We start from the raw sequence: 27610 nt of genomic DNA, 5'->3' as shown, positions 1-27610 counted from the left end.
GAATATGGAAGAGCAGTCGGGCCGCGCAGTTTTGGGTGACCTGGAGTTTGTTGATCGCTGCCACCGGGGCTCCTAGATAGAGAGCATTACCGTAGTCCAGGCGGGAGAGTATCAGGGCCTGGACCATGACTCTCCTCGCATGGAACGGGAGCAAAGGGAGCACTTTCCGGAGCATTCTCATCAACCCAAAACAGGTGGATGCAGTTTTAGTGGCCTGGAAAGTAAAGTCCAGTGATTTATCAAGCCAAACTCCCAGGCTCTTCATCTGCGGTGTGGGGTGGGGGGGGGGGGGGGGGGGGAGGGGGGGGACCCAGACACGTGGGCCAGATGGAAGCCAGAGTGGTAGGTGAGGGGTTGCCCAGTAGCATGATTTCTGTCTTATCCCCATTTAGTCTGAGGCAGGAGGATTCCATCCATTTAGCCAATGCCTCTAAACATGGACCCAGTGTGCTAGACGACCCCTTAGTGTGGTCCAGTGAGACCACCAACTGAGTGTCGTCTGCGTAGGTGACAATACGAACGCCAAATGGATGGACTATCTCCGCTAGTGGCCTCATGTAAGCATTAAAAAGTGTGGGGCTCAGGGCAGAGCCCTGAGGAACCACACAACTGAGAGGCTGCTTGGTGGATACTACCTCCCCCTCAAACACCTGGAAGAAGCGCTCGTCCAGGAAGGAAGTTAGCCATGCCAGGGCCGCGCCCGACACTCCCATGCCCTTCAATCGATGTAATAGGGTGGCATGGTAACCGTGTCGAACGCTGCGCTGAGATCTAATAATATGATGGCTGCTTTCCCTCCCCGGTCTAGCACAGTTCTTGTTTCTTCAGTCACTGCTAGCAAGTTTGCATTTTATTCTCATTATTGCCAAGATAGAACACGGCTGAAACTATGCATGTATCAGCGAAAGGGCACACGCTGAGAACTTAGGTGAAGATCACTTCCAGGTCAGTTTCAGTTAACAAGATAATGAATTACACAATAAATACACCTACTCCCTCTTCTCCCCCCCCACCTCTTTCTTCCTCTCTTATCCACCTATCGATCATGCTATAGTACTAAAAAAAGGGGTGGGGGGGGGGGGGTGGGGAGTTGATTCAACAATCCAATTTACATAGCAAGTTTTCCTAAATACTAAGGTGTAACATGTGGATGTGAATAACTATTATAATGCCTACGATTTAACAGCACATTGCGGAGTAAAATTGAACACCACAGTATGTACAGCGATATACCACCAAGTCGAAAGATTTTAATCCAATAGCAGCCAACGAGGACAATTGGATAGGCACAGTCGCCCTTTTCTTTAGCAACATCAAAATTTAGGAATAACAGTCTAAATCCTCAAACAATCATGGGTGCGAATAGGGTACTCATGGAAAGATTGGACTAGCAAAATGAACAGGAGAGCAAGAGAAAAGAAAAGGAGGAAGAAGAAATGCCAAAATACCTCCCCTCCTCAAAGTAGGGCAACAATGTAATGTATTTGTTCGTCGTATATGTACTTGTGCTTCAGAGCGGACTCAGATGCCTGGCTAGCCATGCAAGCTGATGCCATGCCCACCCCACTGCCATGCTTTTAATGCATTAGTTGCAGCACATCTCTACTGAGTTTCTTTAGTGTAATGAGACAGTAATTGTGTCTCTTAGGTGTCGCTGAGCCAGCGCATGCGCTGCATGACATTTAGTGTGTGGGCTTTTGGAAGTCCTACCACACGGCTGGCATATAGCGTGCGGTTACGCGCACAATGACGAGCAGAGACACCACTCAACAGGTTGCGTGTTTTTTTTTTAATTTTCTTTTTGTGCGCGCGCGCACACAACTCCTGGTCGTGGCCGCACGTCTTGCTCGCGATCACTTTCGCACGCACCATTTGCTTGTTCTACGATGCTTCAGCTGAGAGACCTCTACTCTACTGATCTGCTCTACCCGCCCAGTTTTGTCAAAGACTCAGGCTCAAGTGTCAGCCGTGTGCCAGGATACATTTTATTTTCCCAGCAAAATAAATGTAAACCTTCTTGTGAAACTCTTTGTAGCTGTCTAGACCTTTGAACGCAACAATGTACCACAGACCGCACTGTCTACAACATCTCATCCGATAGAGCAGCTGTTACTTTCCGTTGGAGCTGCTTTTTTTCTCAGCCAAAATGTACATTAATATTTTTTTTTGTCAAGCAGTGTCGAAAATGCTGTTTCTAAAAGTAATGTTGTCCCCGTGCTGTTGCTTGTTGCGGAATCGCACTCTTCCCATTGTCACTCAGACAATTCGGGGCTAAAAAGTTTGTCATTGCTTCTTCACATTGCAGTGTCACCTGCCATGATGAAATCTCAAAAGGCGCAATTTACGAGAGCTCGACAAAGCCTCAAAAGAATGTATTTATTTTTTATTTTGAAAGAAAATAGTTCACGTTTTTCCAGCGCCTCTTTCGTTGTGCATACCTAAGATGTACAACTTTCAATAACTGCGCTTTTTTGTTAACATTCAGAACAAAGTGTTAAAATTTAGGACGATAGGTAATTTTTACTGACATCTGTGTAAGTCAGGCATAGTACAACAGTAAATAAAAATCACAAGTACCTCCTGCCACCCTCCATTGACTGTGTTCTTCCCCATAGACAACCCTCCATTTGTTGCCAATGTACTTCCCCAGTTCCTCCCATCCACCTTCCATGGTCTGTTGTCAGCTTGCTGCCCATTCCCTCCTGCCCACCTTCCATTGTCTACTTACTTCTCCGTCCCCGCCACCCCCCATTGTCAGCTTGCTGCTCCATCCAGTTTCGCCCACGCTCTATTGCCAGCTCGCTGCCCTATCCCCTCCTGCTCACCTTACCTTGTCAGCCTGTTCTCCCAGCTCCTCCCACCAGCCCTCTGTTGTCAGCTTCTACCTCATCCCCTCCCACACATACTTGTTGTCGGTTGGTTCCCCCAAGTCATTGCGCCCAACCTCTTGTCAAGCTTGCTGCCCCACCCCCTCAACTCCTCTCTCCGTTGTCAGCTATCTGCCACAACCTGAAGCATTGGCATAGCCAATAGGTCTCAACTTTGGGACCTTAGAAGTTTTTAGCCATGCAACTGTTGATGTTATTGCACCAAGGATATTGTGCTGCATAACTAAATACTTATAAGGTCCCAAAAGCGAGACCTATTGGCTATGCCAATGCTTGTTGCAGTGTGCCAATGAGTATCACACCAATTGTCTGATGAAGCAGCAGATCCTCAGTCCTGAGGCGGCCATGATGGGACATGGGGCAGAGTCCCACCAGCTCCATGCTTAGCAAAGAGGTGATGGAAGGGATGCAGGGGGTGCTGGCTCTGTCCATTCTTCTTCCTTGCAGGGCTGAGAGCAGGAGGATGGGAAGCAGGGCTAAGAATCGGGGGCTTCAGGACTAATACTACTGGGGGAAACCATCAAAATGGAAAGAAGAACAGGACACACTGCTGAGGGGGAGGGAAAGAGAGACATCTGTGGGCCATGAGGCAGAGGCGCAACTAGAGCCAAATTTCGGGGGGGCTAAGAAAAAATTTCGAAGGGGGCTAAATCTTTAAGCATTAGTCAGGGTGGTGCTGCAGGGGGTCTTAGAAGGGGTGAAACAACAACAATGCCTCATTAATATGCAATTGGTCTTTTAAAGACCTGTGAAGTGCTCGGGTGCAGCTGTGTGTGTGCCCGGGAAGCTGTCTCATCCCGGGCTGCCACACACGACGGGGGGCTCAAGCCCTTTGAGTCCAATGGGCGTTGTACGCCTGCCATGAGGTACAGGGGTAGAACTGACCATTGACTGCTACTGCAAGGAGGGGGGGGGGGAATACATCATGGGGGCAAATGGGACAAAACTACATACCAGCAAGTCTGGAGAAGGACAGAGTAATAGCCATTTGCATATAGTGTACTAATAGGCCACCACTACATTCAAAGAAAGGCTGAAAGTTAATGCAAAAAGTAGAAACACTCCATGGTAAAAGAAAGGTTTAGTTATGCATTCACCATGTCCTACGCTGTAGGCGGGGCCTCTGAAATTATATACATTAACGGTGGATCCAATTAAGTGGTAGGGCTGGCTAAAAAATTTTTGGGGAAAAAGCCACACTAACGTATATTAAAACAGAACCTTCAGTTACAGCATAATTTCACCACTGTGGCATTCTAGCACATATTAACACTTTCTGGACAATGTTTCGCCTCATTAGTACCAGTTTAAGACCTAAACAGAGAAATCAGCAACTATTAGGTGGCTGGTTAGCTTTGCAAAGTGTGTACTACTGGGAAGCAAAAGGTGTGTGCATTTTTGTGTATGCCTGACCAGTTTGAGATGGAGCATCACAATGCAGGTTATGGGCAAGTGTGCTTAAATCAATAATCACATGGAAAACACCACAGCTCACACAATTTCAGTCCATATGCCGGCGACTTTCTAGCTCCGTCGTTATTTATCTATGTCTGGGAAACATGGTGACACATGCAAATTAGTCAACTCTCACCCACATTTATAGCTTAGCCCACAGAGATGATATAGTTATTTTGGCCTTTACAACATTTTGTTTACAAAGATCACTCAAAAATAGCTGTATAATCAGAAGCACTACCTCAAGATTAATCCCACCAAAACTAGGACAATGTCATATGCAGATCCACATAACTAGAAATGTAATATTGAGAACTGATCCATCGAAAAGTGAATAGTTACTTTTATTTAGGAGCTACATTTTTCTATATTTTTAACTCGTGATAGCTAAATTCTCGAGTACCAACTCGGTGTGACTAAAATTTTTGCTCCTGTTTCCCTAGGAACAGCAAGGATGAAAAATGTTTTATTTTAAATTCTCCAAAATATTGGTCATTTTAAGCTTATTGCGAATGAGAACACATGTTTTTTATATACACAGTAAACACTGCTACTGCCATCTGGTACATGTTTAACAGCGCTGTGGCTATTGATTGAAATCAGAGTAAATTGATATCAATGCCTAGTTAAAACAACAAACCGTATGCGGGAACCACAGAAGCATCTAACAGTAGCTCACTGTCATGTGGTTGCTGCTTTAAGAGCCAGGGTGCACCCTAAAGTTGCATTCCGTCTGCCAATTTTAATATTTGGTCATTCTGGGAGAGACCCTGCCCAAAAGATTTTTTAAAGACAAGGAAAAAGCCTACAAGCCACCACCATTTCCGTAGAAAAATGGGAGCTATAAATAGGTGGAGGAGGCCAGTTACAACTGTAGGCCCCTGTGCCACTACACCTGCTGCACTGATGATAGCTAAACACACCCCTGGTATTGGCAATATGAGAGAGGACCGCCATTTTGTCTGCTGTAGTTCCTCTGACCTTTGAACGCGAGTATAGTCCCTGCAAACGAACATCTGCGAAACCCAGATATGCATGATACAAATAATAGGGTTTAGACTGTTTATGGTTCTGTTATTAACACAGATATGAAAAAGTTAACAATACCTTTGGACTGAAGTGATAACACAAAGAACTCACAAGCCACTAAATGGTGAGGGACTCTGAAGGAGGTGTGGAAAGACTAAACCATTTCCACAAATTTGGTATCCAGTTGATCTGGAAGCAAAACAGCTTCCAGAGACCACCTGCAATAGATCATGGTTTCTGCATTTCTATAGCGCATTGATGCCTTCTTGGGGAGGAGCATGTTACATGCATGTGATGTGCTGTTGGTGGGTCTATATGTTGAGAGATGGGTGATCTGGTCATGCTGCGTTGGCCTAGTCGCAGAATATTGTAAGGAGACTAACCTTGTGGAAATGTAGAGGGGCATTTAAGCAGGGAGACTGATAGATTAAGCCCTTGTGGGAAGATGGTGGCACCTTAGTGCAAGTGACTTGAGGTGGACATTGACTGTGGATGTAGGCGCTGTGAATGAGCGCCAGCGATTTGCTGACTGTAGTGCACTGAGTTACACAACCAAAATGGTTTGCATTCCGTCAAGGTTTAGGATAAACTGGGCCGTGAAAGCGAATTAAAGTCCCTTAGAAATACGAATAAAAACAGCTCAAAACAAGTTAGCGCCTGAATGGATGAGATAGTAAAAATGTGGGCTATCCAGATGTTACATTCAAGATTCTAGCAGATACACTGGCTGAGATAATGGCAGACCATGCATCGGTTATCTCTGCCAAACATTACTTACAAATGAAATAATGTCACAAGTTCTTTGTTTTTCTTCGATTAAGTGGGCTGGAAGAGAGCTAGTTGAGCATGAAATGTGCTAAACAAACCTTTCACCACGGTTGCCTGGGCTGGAACAGCCGGACTGCCTATGAGCCTAGATATGGGAATTGTATTGCAAAATATCAACTGTGAAGAACCAGGCTTTTGGCAATTTTCACAACACCTTTTTTGGTCCACTTTGACAACTAGGCACTAGTTTAATGGCTCTGAAATGCCCAGAGCCCTGATAAATCCGGACTCCGGGTGTCTGCTCGGACCCTTAAAAGATTACATGGTTGATTGGCTTATCCCAAATTGGCATAGCCTAACTTACTTATAAGTCCCTGATATACAGTACCAGGGGTACCCAGGGCCTGTAAGTTAGAGTGTCTCTTCAATGACGTCAGCACTTGTAGCACCACCATGAAAAAGATAAGGTAAAACATAGCTCCCTATCTGCCACTACAGACAGAAGGGCTGTTTAAAACTGACCGCTAACTCAACTTTGCCATTTGAGGTAATGGCAAACCCCAGTCCTCCCTTTTTAAATATATATATATATATATATATATATATAAGTCACCCCTAAGGTAGGCCTGTCAAGCCTGAAGGAAGAGGGACGCATATTATAAAAGGTGGAACATGTACTTTGTTATGATCCAACAGTAAAAATTCGAAATAGTCGTTTTTACGGTGGAAATGGCTAGTAGCCCCATTGGTGAGTGCAGTTACAGGCTGACCCTTTAGCCCTGCGAAGTTCTGACTGGAACTACTAAAGTTGGTACTTTAAGGTATCAAAAGAATCAGTGCATTAAATCTAGTTGAAGTTTAAATCGAACTTAATGTCACTTTAGTTGCCTAAGGTATGAAGAGCCCATTTATGGTTGCACACAAGGAATGTCCTCAGAGACAGACTTCTGCCCTCCTGGGGAGAAGTCTTAACGACTCCCAGGAAAGGACACAATCGGTGTTACCTCTCCCAGGCAGGAAGCCACACACGTATTAGCCCATAATGCCAGTTTCAAAGGAGAAGCCACCTTTTAAGGGCAAATGGGAAACACTTGAAAGAGGGGCTGCTCTTTTGTTTAGGCAGACAGGATGGCATTAGGGGCAGAGAGGGGAAGCCAATTGTCAAACCGTTAATTCATGAGCGTCTATCCCCCTTGGGAGCAAGTTGCAACACCTTTGGGTTGGACTACAGAGTTCTGCACACCAAGTGAGGGGTTCTGACATACTGAAAGTGGGCAGAATAGAGAATTCTGGGACCGCCAGATGCCACACTTCGCAGCGGTCATAAGGTGGGAGGGAATCTAGTAGCTCATTGGCTACTGACCGCCTCGCTCCCAAGTGCATTTTCTGAACAAAAAAAGGCACCCAGGGCACCTAGAAGTCAGATCTTGTTGGACTGAAGAATAGAACTGAAGGTCTGCCCTACTGCACCAGGACCCAGCAAAGAGACTGCACCAATGGAAACTGCACCTGCTGAACCTGGTGGCTAGCCTGTATCCTGCTTGTGGAGATGTTGATTACTGAGCCCAGCCGAAGAAAGATTCCAAGGGTCAGATGGCTGACCTCCTGTTTACAGCACAGGACCACAACAGCTGAAGAAGCCTGCTGGGGTTTAGTTGGGTAGCCCATATCTATGAATACCCACTCCTCCCTGCCGTGCAGCACCAAGGACCAAAATCCAATGCCCAAAAGTTGCCCCGGAGTCTGCTTGACCCGAGAGAGTCGTTGGAGTACAGCTTGGCCATCCAGAAGGCAAGTTTGAATAAGTCAGTGTCAAAGTGCCTTAATCTGAGTGCAAGCAGCAGAAGAACACTAAGACATTAATGAGTACTTGGTCAATGCACCATCGAAAAGAAAAACACACAGAGAAAATGAAAGCAGCAAGCGCTGACCAATGAGAAGCAAGAAAATTACAGTGACGATGAAGCAACCAATGCTTAGAAATGGGAGGTCTCTACACTCCCTTAAAGTTAAATTAACAGAAGACATTGCTAGCGCATGTACAGTGTCAGGAGAGACCTAAAAAGAAGGGTCTGTGTTTCGGAGATGCATTGCCCACTGAATTTAAAATGATGGTAGCAGTGCAAAACTGAATTCTTAAAAGGAAGAATTCATCATCAGAATTTCTGTGGGAGGGGGAGGAGGGGTTTTTGGTGTTGCATCAAGCTTTCCCATGGGGCTGGCACACGTGAAATCTTCATTATCCCTCACCAACTGCATGCACCAATCTCTGGAAAAACGGTGAAAGTATCTTTGCATCTGTGAAAGGGGGACACTCAGACGCACAAGGCTTCATGCAGAGTAGTCCGGTGAATCCCTGCATTCGCCAGTGGCATTTATTGTGCGAGGAAGAGCTTGAATTTTCAAATAAATAAATAATTGCAAGGTCTCAAAGTTTTTCTTAGGAGACCGCCACCGGCACTGCAGAACGCAATGGTTTACAAATTGCAAGGCCGTCTCATCTAGATTCAAACGAGTGCATTTTTCTTTCCCACTCTACACTTCTGCCTCTTTGCCTCACTCTTCTATGTTATTTTTTGTCGCTGCGTTTTTCCTATGTTACTGTTTCCCTTTCTTGCTCTCCCCACATTCCTCTTTCTCTCATTACTGCCCTTCTCGCTCTTGCGTTGGGTAAGCATCTGATAGCTTCAAATAAGTCTTTGTCTCCACCACTGGTATACATTACGCAGTGGAGGGAAAGGCTGCTCAAAATATTTGGAGCAGCTCAATAGAGATAGATATCAAAGTGATAAGTGTGAATGTTTTTATATGGAAAAGCCCTGTTGGTAATCACAAAAAGTGGTAGAACTTAGAGGATAAGCGGCAGGAGGCATATGGAAATGTGCAAGCCCAACACGAAGGCTCTGTCTTCATGTCAACGTTGGAGAACGCCAGATTCCATGCCAGAGAAGTTGTATACAGCTCTATTTAGGCTGGACCACAGGGCCAAAGCACAAAAAGGTCACTCTGGTATCACAAGGTCAGTCCTAGAGCTTCAGCAGCACAGGTCACACCACAAAAGCAGAGCGGCAGGGCCTGACCATGAGCATCTAAGAAAGGCCTTCTCCTTCGAACCCAGGGATCCCTGTACTCTTAGAAACCTGAAGCACTTAGGAAAATGAGGAGTTGGATATTACATACTTTGCTTTGCCTTTATGTTAACCTCTTACTGTAGTGTTCTTTATTGGAAAGAATTAGGCGGAATCGATGGCAGTGGGGTGGTCTGCCTCGGTCAGCATTGGCTGTTGCGACTGGCAGACACACAGATCACTTTCTTCTGTGCACTCAGTTTTTATTCCGAGCCCATCGCTTACTCTCTCTCTCCTCATCTCCAGGTCTCTCATTTTCTTTGTAATTGTGGACTTCTGTATCAATATTCCATTCCTGATCACAAACAGATCCCAAAACCCTTTTTAAGCACTGCATACATGTTGTGCCCCATCTCGTATCCCCTCCTTCGGTCTAATTTTTCACTCTCAGCCTTTTTATAACACTGAACCCTGTACTCTCCCAAATCTTTTTAGATTTAGCTACAGACAATATTCGCTGGCTGGAAAAATCAATGTCATCAATTCTTCACAGAAAGTACAATAAGACCCAGTACACTGGGTCACCCCTTCAGGCGCTGCTTTCAATGTATTTTTCATGGTTGCCCCCTGCTTTACTGTAGAGTCCATCAAGGCCATCTTACTTAGTTAATGGTTGGTTTATCCTATTTGTGTTCCCATTAAGTCTGGTGATAGGTATCAAGTAGTCCTTTTCTGTGACATTATGTGCTTTTAGATGCATACAGTTGAAAGTCACAGTTCTCTTTTAATTTCTCTTTTAGGAATTCATTTAAGAAACAAATGCTGTTCAGATCAATTATTCGGTCAAAGAAAAAAAGGGGGGGGGGAGGCCTTCTACATCTAAACACTCAGGGACAGAAACAATAACCCTGTATCCATCAATGAGGCCCCAAATCTGCTCCTATTTTAGAAAAGAGCTGAAGACACACCTCTTTAAAGAACATTACATCACAAAACAGTAACAATCCACTTCTGCATCGTTCCTTAGAACCTGTCCAGCGCTCTGCTGCTTTTTGCCTGGATTCATATTATACAAGCATCAAATATATAAAGACACAATGCTATTGGCCAATCACTCGACGATTATTTTTTTCACTTGGTCATAAAAACGTTGTTGATTTTCAACTTTATTTGTTCACAAAGTAAAAAAGTGCATGCACGGATGCTTTAATTAAACCAATACTTGCCCTTTTTGAATAGTACCTACTGTGTAATATGAGTGTTCCCTTTACTCTCACCACTTAAAAACAAAAACTTCATCTTAAAACCGGAGATTGAGGTTGGCAGGATCTACTTGGAACAGCACTCTCAATCTTTCTTAAATCATACCAAAAGAGATACCATACGTTTTGATAAAAACAACAATTCCTGGATGGTTAATAGAGACCCCGGGCTGCCTCAGACTCAAAGAGAAGGATGGAGTTTCCTGTACTGAGAAGAGTCATGCAGCTAAACAAGAAATAATCATCTCTCTTAGGGTGCCTCCTATCGAAAAGAAACCTTAATATGTACCAGTGTTTAATCTGCAAATCTACAAGCTATTCGGAATCAGCAATAGGCCTTAATCGATAATCAGTTAAAGCATCACTGTGACAATGTTTTTCTTTGCAAGAAATACTGTAAATTTGCGAAGGAGACTGTACCCAGTTGTCCTAAATGTAAGAAGGAAAAAGTAGACGATCTCCATATGGTTTTAACATGTCCTGCCTTGCATAAGTATTGGTGTGCGGTTTCTGAAGGTATGGAAAGTATAATGGAGTTAAATATACAGCTCAGTACTTTACTTGTATTTTTTGGTATTACTTTGGAGTTTTAATCCCTTTCACGAGAGACAAATATATTGCTGTTTTATTTAATTATTTTAGCGCGAAGAGAAATATGTAAATTATGGATAAAAGATACTGCACCAACTTATTTGGATTGGGTTAATTCAATTAAGTATACATTGAATTTAGAAAGTATAATTTGGAAGAGAAAAAAAACAGTTTTGGTCTCCATGTATTTCTTGGCTGGATAAGCTTTAAGTTTTAAGGATACGGTCCAATGATTATGCTTTTTTGTAGTTTAAAAATACCCTAAGATCGGTTCTATGGTGGACAGTTAGAGGAACTGAATTGAAGTATCTTGGATGGGTATCTACAAAAAGTGCTTCCAATAAGATCTTCGGAAGATATGATCATTCCTGGTTACATTCGGCATCAATGGTTGGTAACGAGGGAAGGACTTTTGAGGATATCTTTTGGCATATGAGGATATATAAAAAAATTTTTTTTTAAAGAAATACTGTAAGGGTGTTAAGAGCTCTATAATGTGTCCTGTTAATGGAAACCTATAAAAAAGGATTTGCACTAGAGTCTGTGCATTACTAGAAATGTAAACATTGTATCTTTTCCACATTATGTGGCACCCTATTTTATATTGTGACAGATTTTTATACTAAAGACTTACATATGCACAGAGATTTCAGGCACAGGTTGGGGGCTCACAGCACTATAAATACATGTCACTATTCCCGAGTGCACCAATTCAAATCAGATGTCTGTGCAAAACCAGTGGGTCTTTGAAGTCATCGCATTACGCAGTTGAACTTTCCAACAAGGACAAGGTGTTATCCACAGATTATTTTAAATTGCAATTCAAGTTCATTATACTCTGTATGCATAAGGAGAGCAGATTTTGATAAGCAAAAACCGGGACAGGTCAGACACAAAGGTAGGACTAAAGTCTTTCATGTTTCTTTTATATCTGGCCTGTACCAGGTTTTTCGTAAATATGTAAAACAAATTAAAAAAAAAGGATATATTTACAAGGCTCTGATATATAACTAATTGTGGCACGACCTCTATCTACCATGAGCCCCCCACTCGGTCTTCCATCTGTTGCGAGCACGAAGCAAGCCTGGCGCTGTGCTGCCTAAAAGAAACATATAATAAACTAAATAACTTTAAAAGTGTTTCTTATAGTAAAGCATAGTTTCATTTCTGCATTGCAGAATGAACATGATCGTTTTCCCAAAACCGGGACATTTATTGGAAAATTAGGAAAAGCGTCGAGACGCTTGGACAATCCTCTGAAGAAAAAAAAAAAAAGGACTATCCGAGGAAATCCAGAATGTCTGATAACCCCATCATATGCATTTATCTGTGGGTGAAAGAACAATTAAAAGTTAAAGAATAATCTGTTCTTTAAGCCAAATCTGACCCCCACGCCCTTTGTACTTAGAATCACAGTTTCCATACTTTCCTTTATATACTTCGAATGCTGCTTCAGACAGCTTTTCATAACACCAGATCTTCCACCTAACAATATTTTTCACTGTGCGAGTGTACAGGGAGAAAAGGTCATTGCCTTGATAAGGGAGCAGGGCTATGGAAAGAGCTTTTTTCGACCTCTTCAGTGGCGGCTGGCATCTATGGGGAGTGGTGAGGCGGGCAAATGGGTTGTGGATTAAAACTAAAAAAAAATTAAACAACACCTGCGACACGTTCGACTCCTACCCCTTCCCGGCTGCACGTCTTCCTCCTGCAGGGCGAGCCCTTGAGAAGTGCCTTAACCAATCTTGGCGCTGCTCTCATGGTGTGAGAGCAGTGCCCTGGTTGGAGGGATCCGCCTCACTCGCCACTGCCAAGGGCACTTACTCTAACCCAGCTGTCTTAAGTCAGCTGGGTGAGAGGTTTCAAAATGCGCATGTCTGGCTGGCCATAGCAAGAGGGCCGGCCAAAAAGACATGCGTACTTTGAAAAGTGCTGAGGCAGCCCACCCTCCTCCTTGCTGCCGTCACTCAGCAGAGCCCCCATCCTGATGAGTGTCAGGACGGGGTTATATTGAAAAATAAAATGGTAATATACCAACTTTATTACCATGTTATTTTTCAATTCTGGGACATGAAGGGGCATTTTAACCAGTGGGGAGTTGCTCCACTGCTCACACCGAGGAGCTCCCCCTGGACCCCTTCCTCTTCCAAAACAGCCACAGCTACGCCTACCCATACCAATAGGGGACTACCTCATCAGCACCAATCCCCTAGCCGTGGGACAGCTTTAATGGGACCACAGCTGTGCTTGGGGTTCAACCCCGACTGTGCAAAATTTTCCAGCTCCCCATGTGATTGTGCCTCTTGACCATATAGCTGTGTGATGAGGCATGAAACCCTGTGTCACACTGCAGCACGGTGTGGGCTGGCAAGCCTAGATAGCACTCTTCCTTGAGGGTACAGCTTAAAGCTACTAACCCATATCCTTTTGTTAAGGGTTGCTCTTTCTAGGAAAGCTAGGAGCATTACATACAAAGTCACCCAACTATTACCAAGCACGTCACAAAAAAAGACGCCAGACCGGTTTGCTCTAATTTGGGTTTTATGAACTTTTTTGCTGATTTGTAGGACAAAAGCACTGAACATTACATGTTATTTTTACACATTTCTTTTACGCAGCTTTAAAAATAACTAAACTCAACCTAAGGTCATTGGAACGCTTTACATGAACACCAGTTACATTGCAAAGACAGGGAGATGATGGAAAGCGTGATGAAACTTTTCAGACACTCGCTCCAGTCACAGATCTTGGTTGAATCCATCATCATTCTTAAGGTGGGGGTGAGTGACTGAAAAATGTCAGCACTCCGTGCATCATTCTCCTTGTGTTTGGTTTGTTTGCCCTAAGTTGGCAAGGTATTCCCAGACATGGGTCCCTTTCTCACTTTGCCACTGGATTCAAGCTAGCCTGGCTGATGAGGGGTGTAACCCCAAAACCGGTCCCAAGATGCTTGCTTCTGGTTCAGGAAGACCTGGCTTGGCAGTTCGGGGTGGATGTTCCCAGAGGCACAGGGTCAAGACTGATTTGCATAAAGCTGGGTCTGAACTGGGGTGGCAAAGTGAGCTAAAGAACGAAGATGGATTGAACCCAGATCTGTGTCCTAGGGCGAGTGTCTTTAAACTTTCAGCGCTCCGGTCATCACCTCCTTGTGTCTGCCCAGTTACATTGCACAGGGTCAGAATAGATTTGTGTGTTTTTTGGCATGGTGAAATTAAGTAATGTGCACAGAATAAAAGGATGTTGAGCTAGCGCCGGGACTTGAACCCGATTCCGTATTTTCAAAGGTCGGCAGTCCTGGCTTTTACCTGTAAAGCCACACCGTCTCAACCTGTGAAGCCATAATTTTTTCTGTGAAGCCATCATTTTTTCCAAACGCTGCCCTGTGCCACGTATACTTCAGCTCTAATGTACAAAAAAGCCGGAAATTGTTAGCACGGGGCTCGGTATAACCTGACAAGACATAATTTTCTCCGAACGAGGTGTGTGTGACGTGTGACGCATACTTTAAAGTACAGCGCAAGGAATGACGGAAACTGTTAGCACTGGGCTCCTACGTCTAAACCGACATTCTACAGCCAAAAAATACGTGTGCATCTATCTATATATTGAACAATTCGAAATCTCCACCAGCTATTCATCTTTCACAACAAGGCACGTGTATATGGGATTTACTCAACATACACTGGAAAAGAGAAATCTTTAAGAAAAACCGAACGGAAATGAGCAACGGTAATAGCCAACGACGCTGAATGACACCACCAGAAAGTGAACACAGGAAGCGCCAGTAACTTCCTGGACAGCCCGCTACGGCGACGCGGGGCCAGGCCTCAAGCAGAACAGGTTAATTTCACGGTATTTGGCGGGCATGTCCTAATGACATGGTGCGCGGCCCATTTCACGGTCACTTAAATAGAAAGGCCATGAAACGGGTACGTGTTTAAACAATCGCACTTTCTGTGTGGCCCAAACAGAGGGAGGATTGTCAGAGAGGACTTTTCCTGAAATGTCGGCACGGCTGTTATTCCATCTTCCGATTCCAATAACAAGGGCCACAACAAAGCACACAATTCAATCCATAACGCAACAAAAATATAGTCATTTAAAGAGTCAGTTCTAGCTTGGAAAATTGTGATCGCCTGGTTTACAGGCCCACGAAGTACACACAATACACGTGGGTGCCCAAGTGTACAAGGCCTTTCATTGGAAAGCACGGGTGCACATATGAGCAAAGGTGCAATTCCTGTGCCAGAGAAACAGGCACATGTCGCTCACACCCCAAGGATAAACACAGACAACAAATACTACAAATATCTGGGGAATGGGGCTCTCCTTGTGGGTACTCCAAGTCTGTCTGAAAAGCAACGGCTCCACGGATCACATGAAACAAAGTAACAAACAAGCATTGAGAAAGCCAATAGGTAGGGCTTCCATTCTTAGTTGTAAGCCTGACCTACTAGCCTAGTGGTAGGCAGAAGCCGCAGGTGCTGCATCTGGTTGCTGGGAATGCCAAAGAGGAGAACGCGGCTCTTCTAATCAGTGTTTTAAGTGAAATTAAAAAAGTGTGTGTGTGTGTGTGTGTAACAGAGGCACAGAGTAAACATACAAGCTAAAATGTGTGTTGAGTGCCATGCAACCGACACATTTGCATAGAATCACAACTGCAACTGGCATGCGTGACCCCTGCCCTGTGCACTCATATTCTGAACACTTTTTTGCTCCTGACAGGCACTGTAAGAAACTTGCACTGCCTTCAGCTATAACTCACTTATACCTCGTCATAAGCACCTGGATGTAACCCAATTCAAATTATGGACTAGACAAGAGTAATATGCTGCCAGAAAAAAAAACAGTATCTTGAAAAAAGCAAACACTCAGAGAATGTAAAATGAAGTAAACAGTGGCGGACGGCATGACTCGCGGGTGGCGAGGCAGGTGCATGGAGGGAGCACTTAGTGTGCAGTGAAAAAAAAATTGAAAAAAAGAAACACTTACTTTGCCCCCGGGTCCCGCATCTCTGCTCCTGCTCTCCTCCTCGGACTCGAGGAACAAGAAGCACAGCCAGGCTCCTCTGACCAATCACAACGGTGGTCTGAGCGTCCTGGTTCGACACTCAGCCAGGAATGGGGGCCTGGGCATGTTCTCCACACAGGTTGTAATACAGCCTGCACAGAGAACAGGTAAAGTGTACATGACTGGTTTGACCGGCACGAGAGGACCAGCCAAACAGTCATATGCACTTAGTAGTAGGCAAACCACTCCTCCCCTGACCTGCTCCGAGAGCAGAGCGGCCCCGCCCACCTGCAAAGCAGAACGGAAACATAAAATTATAATAACTCGAAGTTATCATTTTATGTTTCCTTTACTTTGCACTGCTTAAAAGCAGTGGGGCGACGCTCCTCCGCCATAGCGGAGGAGCTGCCACTGGAAGTAAAGCATGTGAAATATGCGCAGGAACAACATGGATTACCTAAACCTTTTTTATACTCATTGTTCCAAAATCCATCAGTGTTTTTGCATTAAAAGTTAAAGACATGAAAGCAGGGCCCACAAGCTACCCTATTTAATGTCTATTTTAAATTACTACCGGATCTGAGCCCCAGGGGGATCTGGCCCACTTAAAGCCCTGACTTTAATGCAACAATTAGTTGACGATCAAGTGTCGCAGCAATTCATTTGTTTTTCTCTAAATTGCATCAACACGTCCTGCAGTGAAAACAACGAACAAAACATTTGCTTTTTGTACAGACGCAAGCATCTGATAAAGACCTGAAAGTGACAAAAAAGTGGAGAATTGAGTGCACTTCACAGATGTAAAATTGTACCTCATGCATTCCAATGGAAGATTTTTCCAGGTGGTAAAATGAAACATCCAAACAGTCAATAGCATGACAGTGAAATTAAAATACACCTGATTCAAGATGTGATTGGTGATTGACAATGGTGCAAGCAAGCCAATGACTGAAAGTGCCTAATCCAAATAAACCCAAGAGGTTGATCAAATCATATTCTTCGCTGTAAGCAATAGGTCATGCAGACAGCTTCACTGTCAAGGTAGATGAAATGACCCAGATACAACTGCTATAAACTTTTTAGGTACGGAAATTATTCAAGAAGGCATATAGAAGTAAAACCGAACAGAAAATAACTTATCTCCATACAGACATTTTTACGGTAAAGTAATTCACGAAAGTGTTCTGCATTATATATAGCTTAAGTGTTTGTTCACAAACTCAAACTAGACGTGTGAAAGACTTAAAACGTACTTAGCAAGAGTACATGATGTCTGCATGAGATAGATCTTCCCCATGTGATCAGTCAGCCGGTGCTTGGGAGTTATAAAACTGTGACTGTGTTAGAAAGGCTGCATTACTGTTTTTGGGGAAGTAAAAATGTCTGCAATGAAATGCACCAGGGTTTTCCCCCACTCAGAGTGTAGCAGAGGGTTTGAGGACTTCAGCCATGTCCAGTGAGTGGGCTTCTTTTCCTGTAAAGGTTTACTGATGTAACAACTTGACTGTTATTTGGGATTGGTAAAGCTACAGCTCCGGAATTATTTACACGGTGAAGTGTCCCAAACTATAGAATATAAGGTACTTGTAAGTCACAGAGCAGGTGTATGACCTTAGAGAGAGTCATAAAGGAAGGCTGGCTTCCATTACACTCATGGAACCCTGCATAGACTTGCAGGGTCCGTTTTTTCATACCGTTGAGGGCATTTTATTGCGTATAATATGTGGCACAATAATTACGCTTCGCCAAACCGTATTTAAAATCCTTGCTCTCTCAAGCCTTCAGATGAGAGATCATCAAGTTGCAGGTCTTTAAAATAAATGAGGAATTTATAATGTAAGAGCAGATACCACTTCTAGTTTGTAGCATGCGCATAATTTAAGAAGTTATGTATTGTTAAGGCACAGATTTTTCCTGTATTTTTTTTTAAACATACATCAAAAAACAATCTGCTTTTCTTTCTGTCTTTAATTAGGTCTACTTTTTACTGCCTGTGTTTAAGGACATAATTAGGGGGTTACAATGAGAGCATTTACCAGAGAAATGGAAACGGTTGCATAAGTCAGATGGGCTAGTACTGTAACGATAATATTTTCAAGTGAGTGTATTGTTTCATTGTTTATGGACCGTTAATAAGCTAAAACCCTACCGCTATAAAACAGTGAGAATAAAGTTAAATACATTTCGAAATTTATCCGTGGCAACTTAATTTTTCAACGAATAAATATAGACTGAAATGCCAGATAAAAACAAGCATTTGCAATGCAATAGGTCTCGCATTAGGGAAGTTTGAGCTATTGGTATTGTATACGACAAATTTTTTATTTATGTGTTGGTTTTGAAAATAACGAAATTAATAGCTTTGTCATTTACAATTCCAACACTTTTAACTTTCGCAAATGTGACACCTATAGCATTTGTAATGCAATATGGGTTGTATTTACGTGACTTAGATGTATTGAGATTACAAATAACAATTGCTTTTAATTGTTTAAATAATACTTAAATAAAAGTTATTGTAATTTATAATTGCAATTGCCTAAACTTTTGTAAATAACTTTTGTGAAGATTATGTTCAGTGTATTTTATTGTGACGAAAATCCAAGAACAGAAGTGAAATATTAACATCTTTGTGATATTTGTAACAAAGCTTGAAACATTGAGAGAACATATTTGAACCAGTTGTTGTTGAATGGTTGCACAGATTGATGCTGTGGTGGCGCTGAGTGATGTTGTGGTTGCGACAAGTGATGCTGTAGCGTTCACTGATGCTGTGGTAGCGCATAGTGATGTTGTGGTGCCCCCGAGTGATGCTGTGGTGGTGCCGAGTGATGCTGTGGTGATGCGATAGATAGATAGAGTGTAATTATGTGGCATGTAACTATGTGGCCCGGAGTGGTATTTAGAGTGTATGTTGCATTGTGTGCATTGTAATTATGTAGCATATAATTATGTGGTACTGAGTGGTGTTTGGAGTGTATGTTGTATTGAGTGCAGTGTAATTATGTGGCGTGTAACTATGTGGCACTGTGTGGTATTTGGAGTGAATGTTGCATGGAGTGCAGTGTAATTATGCAGCATTTAATTATGTGGCAAGGAATGGTATTTGGAGTGTATGTTGCATTGAGTGCAGTGTAATTATGTGGCGTGTAATTATGTGGCACTGAGTGGTATTTGGAGTGTATGTCGCATTGAGTGCAGTGTAAATATGTGGCGTGTAGTGGCACTGAGTGGCATTCGGAGGGTATGTTGTATTGAGTGCAGTGTAATTATGTGGCGTTTAATTATGTGGCACTGAGTGGTATTTGGAGTGTATGTTGCATTGAGTGCAGTGTAATTATATGGCAGGTAATTATGTGGCACTGAGTGGTGTTTGGAGTGTATGTCGCATTGAGTGCAATGTAATTATGTGGCGTGTAATTATATGGCACTGAGTAGTATTTGAAGTGTATGTTGCATTAAGCGCAGTGTAAATATGTAGCATATAATTATGTGGAACTGAGTGGCATTGTCTGGAGTGTACGTTGTATTCAGTAGAGTGTAATTATGTAGCATATAATTATGTGGCACTGAGTGGTATTTGGAGTGTATGTTGCATTGAGTATAGTGTAATTATGTGGCACCGAGATATTTGGAGTGTATGTTGCTTGAGTGCAGTGTAATTGAGTGCAGTGTAATTATGTGGAGTGTAATTATGTGGCAATGAGTGGTATTTGGAGTGTATGTTGCATAGAGTGCAGTATAACTGTGTGGCGTGTAATTATGTGGCACTGAGTGGTATTGTTTGGAGTGTATGTTGCATGTAATTATGTGGCACTGAGTGGTATTGTGTGGAGTGTAATTATGTGGCAATGAGTGGTATTTGGAGAGTATGTTGCATTGAGTGCAGTATAACTGTGTGGCGTGTAAATATGTGGCACTGAGTGGTATTGTTTGGAGTGTATGTTGCATTGTAATTATGTAGCATGTAATTATGTGGCACTGAGTGGTATTGTGTGGAGTGTATGTTGCATTCAGTAGAGTGTAATTATGCAGCATGTAATTATGTGGCAATGAATGGTATTTGGAGTGTATGTTGCGTTGAGCGCAGTGTAATTATGTAGCATACAATTTTATGGCACTGAGTGGTATTGTGTGGAGTGTATGTTGTATTCAGTAGAGTAATTGTGTGTGAGGGGGCAGAGTGTGTGAGGGGGCAGAGTGTGTGAGGGGGCAGAGTGTGTGAGGGGGCAGAGTGTGTGAGGGGGCAGAGTGTGTCAGGGGGCAGAGCGTGTCAGGGGGCAGAGCGTGTCAGGGGGCAGAGCGTATCAGGGGGCAGAGCGTGTCAGGGGGCAGAGCGTGTCAGGGGGCAGAGCGTGTCAGGGGGCAGAGCGTGTCAGGGGGCAGAGCGTGTGAGGGGGCAGAGCGTGAGGGCGCAGTGTGTGTTGCCTAAAGTAGTGTGAGGGTGCAGTGTGTGTAGCCTAAAGTAGTGAGAGGGCGCAGTGTGTGTGTCCTAAAGTAGTGAAAGGGCGCAGTGTGTGTGTCCTAAAGTAGTGAAAGGGCGCAGTGTGTGTGTCCTAAAGTAGTGAAAGGGCGCATTGTGTGTGTGTCCTAAAGTAGTGTGAGGGCGCAGTGTGTGTGGACTAAAGTAGTGTGAGGGTGCAGTGTGTGTGGCCTAAAGTAGTGAGAGGGCGCAGTGTGTGTGTCCTAAAGTAGTGAAAGGGCGCATTGTGTGTGTGTCCTAAAGTAGTGTGAGGGCGCAGTGTGTGTGGACTAAAGTAGTGAGAGGGCGCAGTGTGTGTGTCCTAAAGTAGTGAGAGGGCGCAGTGTGTGTGTCCTAAAGTAGTGAGAGGGCGCAGTGTGTGTGTCCTAAAGTAGTGAGAGGGCGCAGTGTGTGTGAACTAAAGTAGTGAGAGGGCGCAGTGTGTGTGTCCTAAAGTAGTGAGAGGGCGCAGTGTGTGTGAACTAAAGTAGTGTGAGGGCGCAGTGTGTGTGGACTTAAGTAGTGTTACGCATACACACATTCAAATACACATACACTGGTGAAGGCTCGCAGACACACAGAAACAATATGTACATGCTCTCAGACATACACATCAGGTGAAACTTCCCCGAGGCAGTCCTTGACATGCCCTTGTGTGTGAGGTTTTGTTGGTGTTTGGTTGCACCTAGTTCTGTGTGTTAGTTGTAGGAGAACAGTGTACAGAATAGGGGCTATGGGGCAGAATGAAGAGGCAGGACAAAATGGACGGGGTGAAAGTGAAGAGAGGGCAAATAAGGGAGAATGGATTGAGATGCAGATAGAGAACAGACTAAGGAGGGGGAAAAGAAGGAGAGCAGTAATCTGAATAGGTAGAGGGGAAGAATAAGAGAAAGAGATAGGATGGGTGGAGGAGATTCAATAGAAAACCCGGGAGAACAAAGAGGGCAGGGTTAGGGGAGAAGGCAACAATGAAACATAAGAGGACAGGAAGCGTAACCGAATGGGAGAAGAAATAAGGTTACTAAAACTCAAATTATTCCCATAGTGCTTTCCAAGATAGGTTTCTATCTATCTTTTTTTTTTAGAATAATAAATAAAACTGCAGTTCACTTGGGAATCTTGATTTTCTTGGAAACCAGTCGAGCGGCTGGAAAGCGACAAAAAAATGGTAGGAAAAGAGTAGTGGGGAAGATGTGTTGTGGCTGCCTGCTGTCCATATGGCGTTGCTGGTCTTTCCTGTGAAGCTTTGTGACAGTGACTTGTTAATTTATGTTAGTAGGAGCGCCCAAGCGGATTCCTCGAAGTGTTTGAAGTCTGATGCTGTCTGCAAGCAAACCAAATGATGTGCGATGTGCACGAGCCCACACACATGCACTGTAGGCAATCAGTCTTTGGGAGCATTTCTGAGAGCCCTACTTAATATCTCAGCCAAAGCATTGCTAAAGCAATGCCTTAGACGAGACCTAAAAAACACTCAGGAGCCCTAAATAGAAATGTTGCTGAAAAGTTTGCTTAGTTGCTTTGAATAAGTCATAACATGAAGATATATTCTTGCTTTCTGTACTGAAACCTAATAATGTAATTAAGTAAACCATACTGGCAGAAATGTCTCCTAATCAGCTAATGGCTTCGCATTTTAAGGGTACCATGTTGCAGAAGAAAGAGATGAAACCCCACTTCTTCCGTTTAATACAGTGTAACATCATGACTCAATTGTAATACATGATTACTGTAGAGTAGTGATGCTGTTCTACAATTACAGGTGAGTAGGGATGACAACTGGACTGTAATAAGGAGATTAGGCAGGCTATTATACAGGTACCGCAGGCCTTCATGTCTTATAATAGCCATAGTTGAGTTAATTAAGGTCAAGACGCCACCAAAACAGAGTCATGTACTGTAAGCAGATGTGGAGTATGGGTTGAAGAGACAAGTAGCTTACTCAAGCGAGGACCTAGACATTCCCAACTCTTTAGCTCTTCTAGGTAGCACCAAACCATACAGCCCTTCAACTGCTTTTATATTACCATGGTCTTAATCCACCCCTGAGACGAGGATTAGCGAGTACTATCACGCACACCGTAGAGTAAGCTCGGAACAGCAGCTGAATCCCCCTGCTAACACCAATTGACACACAAGGCAGTCAGTAGCAGCTGGTCTCGCGGCAGAGTGGTGAGGCGGGGAGGGTGGTGGAGAGATGACAACGAAAAAAATAACTTTCCTGCTCCTCGCCGATTTTTCTGCTGTGTACATGCTGAGGCTCCCAGACTCCCCACGACCAATCCAAGCGCTTATCTCCAACTGGCTAGCAGGAGATAAGAGCTGGGACTGGCCTGAGCGGGCTCATTTTTCGCTCCAAAGGGAACTGGGGGCCTACCCCTGCTGGTCTCTTCACCCGACAATGCAGCTCTACTTGGTGAGATGTTAATGCGCATGGCGGGTAGGCCTTTCTAAGACAGCCGGCCAAACCATCATGCCCACTGACAGAAGAGCTGCCCACCACTCCCCTTCCGTGCCTGTCATGACCTCGCCCTAAATACTCGCCTCCGTCCAGAGGAAAAATAAAATGATAATACTTTTTTAATTCTTTTTCTTTCCTTTCTCTTAGCTGACCAGCGGTGGGGTGGTGCCCCTGAGGACAGTCCCACATGCAATCTTGCACCCTTACCCTGCTCGCCTACAGTGAACCCTGGACAGATTGGAGGACGTATAATACAGGCAAGCTCATCAACTCAGGTGGACCTCGACACACCTGCAACCTGCACACCATCAGACTACAGAATAAGAAGGGTTGAGAAAAGAAACACACACACAAACACACAAACTTCTCTATTTATGCATCCAGGAGCTTACCGTCCCATAAGGACCACCCAACGATGCTCCAATTTAGGAAACAGTTGAAAACATGCCACTATAAAGAACACTACATTACAATGCTTTAAAAGTCCACAAACCAGATACTTCTATCACTCGCTGACTTTATCCTCGTCTTTGACCCTGTGCAGCGCTCTGCTGCCTTTTGGCTAGACTTGCGCTATAGAAATAGCGCATATATACATACGACCAGAACCTGCTAGATCCTAAGAAATTAAAAGGCCAGGAAGGTTCAAAGAATGAATAAAATGAAGGCCAGAAGGCTGGAATAGTTAGTCACAGAAAGGTCGGAGATAGTTGGTTGATTTGTTTAGAGCTGTGGGAATAGAGGATCTGTGAACTTGTATAATGTATAGGGACTCATATCAATGTGTACGGAGATTAAATTAAATTAAATTCCAGCATTTGTAAAGGGCACAGCTATCTCCGGAGAGGTTCCCCGGCGCTGGGGGCGGTCGGGAAGATTAACCCTTTCCGTGCTGATGACAGAACCGCTCCGTCATCAGCCTAGGTGGCCCTGTGCTGATGACGGAGCGGTTCCGTCATGGCCCGCCCGACGCGCCTGTGCGGCGCTGATTTCGCACCTGCGCAGCGCGTTTTATTAAGCGGGCGGGGCCATGGCGGAACAGCTCCGTCATGAGCACAGCTCAACCGCGGCTGGTGACGGAGCGGTTCTGTCACCAGCATGGGCGCGCCGCGCGCCCCCCCACCCCCTAAGCGCTGTGGCGGAATAGCCGCCGCAGCGATGAGGTTAAGCGAGCTATTGCCCAGAGTCACATGGTGCTAGGCTAACCTGCCGCCGGCGATCGAACCATGAACCCTGTGGTCCGGAGTCAGGCACCCTTGCCGCTGCGCCACAACTCTTCGACAACAATGTCAACTTGTGAGGCCCATCTTGCCTCAACCATAAAGCATCTTTTTGATGAACCTTCTAATACATACCTTAGGAGCTTGAAACAAATCTGGGACCGCCCACGAAAGACAAAAATACACATACACAAGAGAATGCACATATGTAGCGCTACCAGCACTTCACAACCAGGCTACCCAGTGATCCATATTTGAAAATGAAGGCACCAGTGATGGACAGCCTAGAGTACAGGAGATGGTTGCATGTTGTTGGTGACACACTCAGTTGCACAGTACTACACAGATAAGAGGTGAGCAGGCAGGTTTGCCTCAAAGTCTTACCCACAGTGGTGACCAAGGTGCTGGCAAAAAAGAAGGCAGAGGCAAAGTCCCAGTTGGTGTCGGTGGTGGCGTTGCGTAGGAGGGACACCCCATACTTGTTGGCGTTCAGCACCTTCTCCAGGAAGGTCTCCAGTTTGCTCTCGTTCAGGCAGGTGTTCTCCCGCAGGAAGGCGGCCTTGAACTCACGCAGCTCCTGGCGCTTCTCGGTTTCGTAGGGCCCCTCGATGTTGGAGACCACCAGGGCCCCCAGCAGCAGGTAAGCCACGTAGATAACCACCAGGATAGTCATTACCACCCAGGACTTCATGGCAGAGGGTGGGCCGAGTTCGGGGAGCTAGTCTGCAGCAGGTAGAGTACAGGCCCAAGCAAGGGACCACTGGCAAGGGCCACTTCGAAGGGGCGGAGAGGGCCGGGCTCGCTGTGAAGGGGCTATCTGCAAAAATATGTGATAAACTGGTTCAGTGTCTGCGGTCTAGGGCCTGTGGTGCCCGGTGACAGGGCTGTGAGCTGGAAGTGGGTGTGATTAGTGTAAGAAACTAGCCTACTCAAGGGGTAGGGAGTGGCGAGAGTGTGAGTCAATGGGAAAAGAGACTGTCGGGAAGTGGTTGCAGCCAAGGAAGAGACTGCGAGCGTGCGGGGGGTGGAGAGCAGCCTGAAGTGAGGCCAGCTGCTAGAGTGCGGACCCTAGGGAGCAAGTGCACGCAGGGGCTTACACCAAGGGAAATACAGTGAGAGCACTAGCGGCGGGTTGTAAACAAGCGGAGTAGAGACAGGCAGTGTCAGCGAAAGGGGGTGAGACTATCAACAAAGGGGCAAGAGGTTGTGACGAAATGGGTCAGTAAGTGGGAAAACGGGGGTCAGAAGGAGGGAAGAGTGCGAGGTGGGAGCTCGGGTATTTAGGAGGAAGTGTATTTGTTCTCTGTGCAGAGGCTGCTGCTCGGAGGAAGTTCTGACGGAAAGCATCAACCCGCTGCACACAAAAAAGCAGTCCGCCGACAGTATCCGCCTCTGGTCCCACGTCCACCCCTGCGGCGGTCGCTCGCCTGGGCTCAGGACTGAGCTTTCGGTCACCTGCCCTCAGTTTACCTATCCCCGCGCGCTTCTCTCTTCCTGGTTCTCTTCTTCCCCCTCCGGGCACCTCCTCTCGACAGACGTCTTTTTTTCCGCCTCTCACTCCCAGGCGAGGAGAGCACCGGCACCCCTCCAGGAGCAGGGGTCACACTCCCGTGAGCGCGAGAGAGCGGAGGGCCCTCTATCCCGTGAGTGGAGAGAGGCTCCACCCCGCTGAAGCAATCACTGCACGGGGGAGGAAGTTCCATGCGCAGGGAAGGGGCCTGCCCTGAAACTTTCCGCAAACCGTAAGGAGGCGGGCAGTGCGCTCACCAACAAAGACCAGGGCACACATGGGAAACAGACACCGACAGAGCCCAGCCCTCCCCTTGAAACCATTGAAACAAACACCGACAGAGCCCAGGAGCCCTCCCCTTGAAACAAACACCGACAGAACCCAGGAGCCCTCCCCTTGAAACAAATACCGACAGAGCCCAGGAGCCCTCCCCTTGAAACAGAGTCAGGTTGCCAGATGACTCCACGTCACCAGGGACACAACTCTAAGCCTTTTTTTTATGAACAACGTGGTGCATTGTGGGAGCTGTAGTCTTGATTCTTTTCAAATTGAACGTTATTTCTTTGTTTATTTGAAAAGTTTTAAATAGCACTGGCTAGACCCGGAGGCATCAGAGCGCTTTAAATGAGGACAAGCATTATTTCAGAGCATAGTTACCGGTTACATAGATACACAGTTCCTTTCAGTTCATTTATTTATTTCGAAGGTTAAAAACCATCATGAAAATACATATTAATCATAAAATATAATCACAAAAAAACATTCTGAACAACGTGACAGTTGTTAAAAAGAAGACAGAGAGAAAGACATCCGGTAAAAAGAAGGGTTTTTGTGAAAGATAAAAAACCTGTGAGCAACAGTGATACAAGACCCCGTATAATAATATTTCATGTACCTCCCTAACCCACCATTCATCATCCCCTTGTGTTTCTCAATCTAAAAGCAATTTTAAGGAAACTTATAACAGCAAATAGGGTTCGCGTTTCAATGGCTCTTTGCAAAAACAATAAGGCAGGTTTAGCATGGATAATATTTGAGTCCTTCAATACATCCACTAAAAATCTTTGGCGCGGTGTTTTATAAAAAGGACACAATAAAACAAAATGAAGGGTGTCCTGCGGAGACCTATTGTCGCAGCCGCAGGCACCCTTCTGCTCAATTGTTTGAGTGAAACCTGATGGATAAGCTAAAATATGGTGCAACAAATTGAGCCTAAAACGAGTCATTAAAAACCTCTCGTGCTGACTGTACAATAAAAAGAGGTACGGTTCCATGCCAACTTGATTAGAGACAAGGGAGTGGGCAACTGCCGAGGATTTAGCTAAATCCAACTCCCTCCTCCTGCCATTAAATTTATCCAACAATAGGCTTTGAACGGAGTGTCTGGAGTATATGTCCACCCTGGAGGGGTCCAGGAATAGCATTTGTTCATCAATAACCCCCAGAGTGTCTTTAACATATTTCAGCCATGGGATTTGAAGGCATTTCTCTTTCAACAAGCAATCCTGGATGATCTGTCTGGATAATTCTGCATTGGGATTTGTCCAAATTTTGAGCCAGGCCAGTATAGGTCTCAGTCTGATAATGTCAGCAATATATGTCGTTCCCAGCTCTTCATGAGTAATTGCTGCAGTGATGCTCGGCGGAAGTTTTAACAATTTTTTTAAAAATTTGTCTTCCTCACTTTGGATTTGTTGTGCATCTCTGCAGCCCCACACTTCTGCTCCGTAGATGGTCTTTGAAATACTAACTGATCTATACAGAGTCATCACCTGTTCTGGAGACCAACGACCCATTCGACGTGCAAAGCTCAGTATAGCCCCATTAGCTGAGACTAGTCTCCTTGCCCTCTCTTCAATCAAAGGGACGAAGTTTAACTTCTCGTC

The 27610-nt window shown here is 44.8% G+C and overlaps 1 protein-coding gene across 1 annotated transcript in view; it reads right to left on the bottom strand.

Moving 5' to 3' along the window:
* The window catches only part of KCNK6 (potassium two pore domain channel subfamily K member 6), a 202845-nt gene extending 176680 nt beyond the window's left edge, over positions 1-26165 (bottom strand). Inside the window, exon 1 of the mRNA XM_086938224.1 lies at positions 24599-26165. Within this exon, the coding sequence (XP_086794350.1) occupies positions 24599-24905 (307 nt within the window). The 5' untranslated portion in view covers positions 24906-26165. The remainder of the gene's footprint in view (positions 1-24598) is intronic.
* Positions 26166-27610: the final 1445 nt, after the last annotated feature.

Source organism: Lissotriton vulgaris, chromosome 9 (assembly GCF_964263255.1).
Source record: "Lissotriton vulgaris chromosome 9, aLisVul1.2, whole genome shotgun sequence".
NCBI lineage: Eukaryota > Metazoa > Chordata > Amphibia > Caudata > Salamandridae > Lissotriton > Lissotriton vulgaris.
Note: the sequence above shows the minus strand (reverse complement) of the source record. Positions and strands in the feature narration are given on the sequence as shown.